Here is a 4,210-nt window from a genome sequence, read left to right as displayed (position 1 = left end):
CCAACAACCTCTGGAGGAACCCTGGTTGGCAATCCCTGGTTTAGATGGATTTCACACATTGCTGGTTTGACAAATGGAGCCTAAAATGAAATCCGATGCTCAGACAGCCAACTCCGCATAGGCGACCTTCATTTCAAGTGCTGCTGAATTGGACAACCCCTACCGCACTACCACCCCCAGCTGGTCAGGGTGAAGGAAACAAGATCAGCTACCAGTACAAAAATAAACAGAGAACCCCTTCAAAAAACTCAAAATGTAAATCTGTATTGATTTTTATATCTCCAGAACAACTTAAAATTAAGTTTGTTTATACACTTTAATATATTTACAGTTTGGTACCCAACCCACTTTGTTTTTTCTGATACAAGAGACCATGAAACCCACTTGTGGAAACCGAAAAGGCTGCAGGCTTTGGCAAGGTGCCGGTACCAAACCCGGGCTGGCAGAATCTTCCAACTGGCTCAGCCCCTGCTCCTGTGAGGTCTATAACTGGCTGCAGGCCCTAAGATAGCATGCCCGGTGCCATAATCTTTATCTATAGCTGGTGAAATGCACCCCGTAACCTGCAAATGTCAAGGTGTAACTTTTCTGTTTTTTTTTTTTTTTTTACATCACTGCAAATGATCATGTGACTATAACAAGGACCTCCCTCCTATTCAGCCAATGCCGTGATGGCCTTACAATATCTTCAGATCAGAAGCAGGTAAGCATCTACAATAAAGTTTACCAAGATTCTTACATTTTTGCAGCTGATCTGAATATTTCCTAACATAATCAGTCTTTTTCTTTAGCTTAAATGTAAATAATAACTCAGCAGTGTAAGACTCAATGGTGCCTGCACGAAGCATAAGACTCCTTTTAGAAAAATTCAGTGTTCCAGTTTTATAATGAACTCCAGAAACCCATTCTTCTCTTGTGGACTGAAAGCAAACTTATCCAGGCCAAAGCAACAGATTTGTAAATGCCTCTTCCCCTGCTAAAGCGATCCAAGGAATTCTCCCTGGGGATCATGTGACAGTATTGGTGCACTGTGATTGGCCAGTATTAGGACAGGTAGAGAAGCTTCTATCCTGTAAAAAGTTTTACCTAAACCTCTGAGCTTCCTTACAATCCCTGAGCTGAATGGAGGAAGAAGGAGCAAATCTATACATGAAAGGGACATTATAACCAATCTCTTGGTTGGCCTGGCTTTGGCACAGCACAGGTTTGCACGGGGGCAGCTCACTACAGGTCCTGTGCAGCAAACCTAACACAGAACCAGCACTGGGCTCCCATAAAACAATGCACACAGCAGTGTGGTGATTTCAGATTGGATATTCTGGAGTTCTTTGGCTATTTGACCAGTTGCTAAAAATAAATTCTGATTAGGTTGCTGTAGAATATAAGGAACTGAAAGACTTCACATCACGTGGTGCCTACCAAACCAAGATAATAAAACAAAAAACAAAAGTCAGCAAGAATCTCTGCATAAGGAATCCACGATATCCCAATGATCGCTTCGCCATTTTCATTAGGTCGTTAGGAGTTTTATTTTCTGCACGTGGGCGCGGGAGGATTTGGCGAAGACGCTTTTTACTATCTGCAGCGGCACGTTCTTCCCGCTGAGATAAATTTTATTTTGGCAGTCCGGGAGGCACTCGGTGACGGGAATGTCCGTGCTGTCCTCTCTCTTTAGCATCCACACATAAGCCAGAATGTATCCGGTCATAAAGGCGTCAAAGCCGGCTCTGTGGGTTCCTGCGTCCGGTGCTTTTGCAGCTTTCTCTATAGCAGGCTGTAAATGGTGGCCCTCGTCAATGGATTTGTTGGTCCGTAATGAGGAATCGATGTCTGCAGCTGCTGGAGGTCCATTGTGGTCTCTGTCCTGATTGGAAGAGATATTGTCTTCGTGCCCTTCCTTCTTCTCTGATTGGTCAGAGCACTCCATAACAGTTTGTTCAGCTAAGTCGTCTCCTTTGTCTGTCACTTTGTGTTGTTCTCCTGCTTCCTCCTCATCTCTCTCCAGGGTATCGGAAAAGTCCATAAAGGGCTTTCTACAAGGAGGTTCCATGCCAACGACCCCAATGGCCTCATCTTGTGCTGCGGCCTCCTTTTTCCTCTTTCGTCTCCTCCGCTTCTTCTTGTCCTCCTTGCTCTTCTCATCTTCATCAATGATCAGGTCGATGTTGTGGGAGAGAGCGCACTTTGGCCCATTGGGGCACCAGCCGTACGCCTGAAATAAACAAAAGATCTCATTATCAGCAATGTTAATATCTATAGTCAATGGCTCACAACGGCTAGGTCACCCATTCTCACACCTGTGCAGTGCGATTTTGGGTGACATAGCCAGAAGACAACGGAAAAGCAGACAGAAGATGGCGGCACCCGGCGCTTCCTCTGCGCCGGGACAAACAGGATTTCTAGTATGACAGGTGAGCGGATTAAGGGAAGGACCAGCGCCATCGAGAGATCTGCAGGATTAAAGGTAAGTGTAATTTTTTTATTTTCAGTTTAGTTCCGCTTTAAGACACAAATTTTATTTTTGCAGATACCTTACAATGTTCTTTAGAACTTTTTACAAAACTGGAATAGATCGATCATCAGCCTGCAAGCTGCCTCCACAAAATGCTCAAATATATATTCAAGTATTTGTATTCTATCCAAACTTACAGGCGGAGTTGTCTCTCAACAGTGTAACATGTAAAGTTCTGGCTCTACTATACAAGGACTGTAGGTTGCCGATACCAGCTCACATGCAGGTACTTACACTGCTTGCATGTTGATGCAGCCATGAATGCAGAGCTGTGTGTATATTATATCTGCAGCTTAAATATAACAAATGTGAATGTTTGTAGAAAACAATGCATGAGTTCCAAGGGACAGCAAATGTCAGACTTCAGCTGACCTCTGCACATCTATATCGCCTTACCACTGAAAATTCAGAATCAATGGGAGAAAACAAATATGAGCTGAGCCAAGCACAAGAATCCCCTGTGAATGGCTAACAGGACACTTACAGAGAACCTCTCACAGACGTTTGGCAGTTCGGTTGCCGATTTGTTGGGTCCCTGGTCAGGAAGGGAGCACAGACGGTAGTCCACGTATGACGACATGCTTGCTGAATATTTGCAAAACTCTATGGAAAGGTGGCCAGTGCTGGAGTCAATCCGCCGGCCGTTCTCACGCTTACTAAAAGAAAGAATGGTGTGTGAATATTTACGCCGACAGTGGACAAGGAGGACTAAACAGAGGGGTCAGAAGACCCAAAATTAGCCTTAGCCTGTCAGCTGCCTGCACCATTCTCACACAATAGAAGATCAGAATGCATTCATGGTATCTTTACCAACCCCAGCCACCATCAAAAATGTATCTACGAATGCCAACTCCGGTCCTAAGGGAAATATATATCCGGTATTTATATAGCACAGACATACTATGCAGCAATGTACAAAGTCCATAGTCATGTGACTAGCTGTCCCTCAAAGGAGCTCACAATCTAATGTCCCTACCATAGTCATATGTCTTTAGCACAGTGTAAGGACAATTTTAGGGGGAAGCCAATTAACCTAACTGCATGTTTTTGGAATGTGGGAGGAAACCGGAGTACCCAGGGGAAACCAGTGCAAACACTAGGAGAACCTGCCAACTCCATGCAGATAGTGTCCTGGCCGAAATGCAAACCTGAGACCCAGCGCTGCAAAGAAAAAAAAGAGTGCTAACCACTGAGCTCCCATGCTGCACGGAAATGCTTGCAACCCTACCCTAAAGCATTGGTACCAACATTTCATCAATAAAACTTAGCACCTCCACTGGAAATAAATGATTTTGACCTTCCACATTTTATCAGTAAAAGGTCTCTGCCCCCCAGCTCCCAAATTACTATTTTGCACCATTGCATCAATAACACAGCAGTTACAGAGACATCAGACTCACCATTTCTTATAGGCGTACTCCAGGTAAGAGGCGGTAAAACGTGTCTCGAACTCTGAGGTGTATTTTGTGTCGTAGATGCCGGCTGGGAACATTTCTGAGAGGTCGGCCACAAAGTTCATTATCTTGTCAGGAAGCTGTGCATAGAAACACTGATAGAGGAAAGCCAAATCTATCAGCCCATTGTGGAGGATGAGAGGCTTGTGGGCCCGAAGGAGCTCCAGGAAGAGAGTGCGGACGGTCTGCAGGCGCCGCTCATCACCCTGCACAGAGAAGGGAGATTCATGAGACATACAAAGTG

The 4,210-nt window shown here is 44.8% G+C and overlaps 1 protein-coding gene across 3 annotated transcripts in view; it reads right to left on the bottom strand.

Moving 5' to 3' along the window:
• Positions 1–243: 243 nt before the first annotated feature.
• The window catches only part of TOE1 (target of EGR1, exonuclease), a 10,971-nt gene continuing 7,004 nt past the window's right edge, over positions 244–4,210 (bottom strand). For all 3 annotated transcript variants that reach the window (XM_072419296.1, XM_072419297.1, XM_072419298.1), the window contains 3 exons: positions 3,913–4,172; positions 2,997–3,168; positions 244–2,212 (listed from right to left, as the gene is read on the bottom strand). In XM_072419296.1, coding sequence (XP_072275397.1) covers positions 1,511–2,212; positions 2,997–3,168; positions 3,913–4,172 — 1,134 coding nt within the window. In that variant the 3' untranslated portion in view covers positions 244–1,510. The remainder of the gene's footprint in view (positions 2,213–2,996; positions 3,169–3,912; positions 4,173–4,210) is intronic.

The sequence above is a fragment of the Pyxicephalus adspersus genome, chromosome 8 (assembly GCF_032062135.1).
Source record: "Pyxicephalus adspersus chromosome 8, UCB_Pads_2.0, whole genome shotgun sequence".
NCBI classification, from domain to species: Eukaryota; Metazoa; Chordata; class Amphibia; order Anura; family Pyxicephalidae; genus Pyxicephalus; species Pyxicephalus adspersus.
This window is presented reverse-complemented; position numbering and strand designations above follow the sequence as displayed.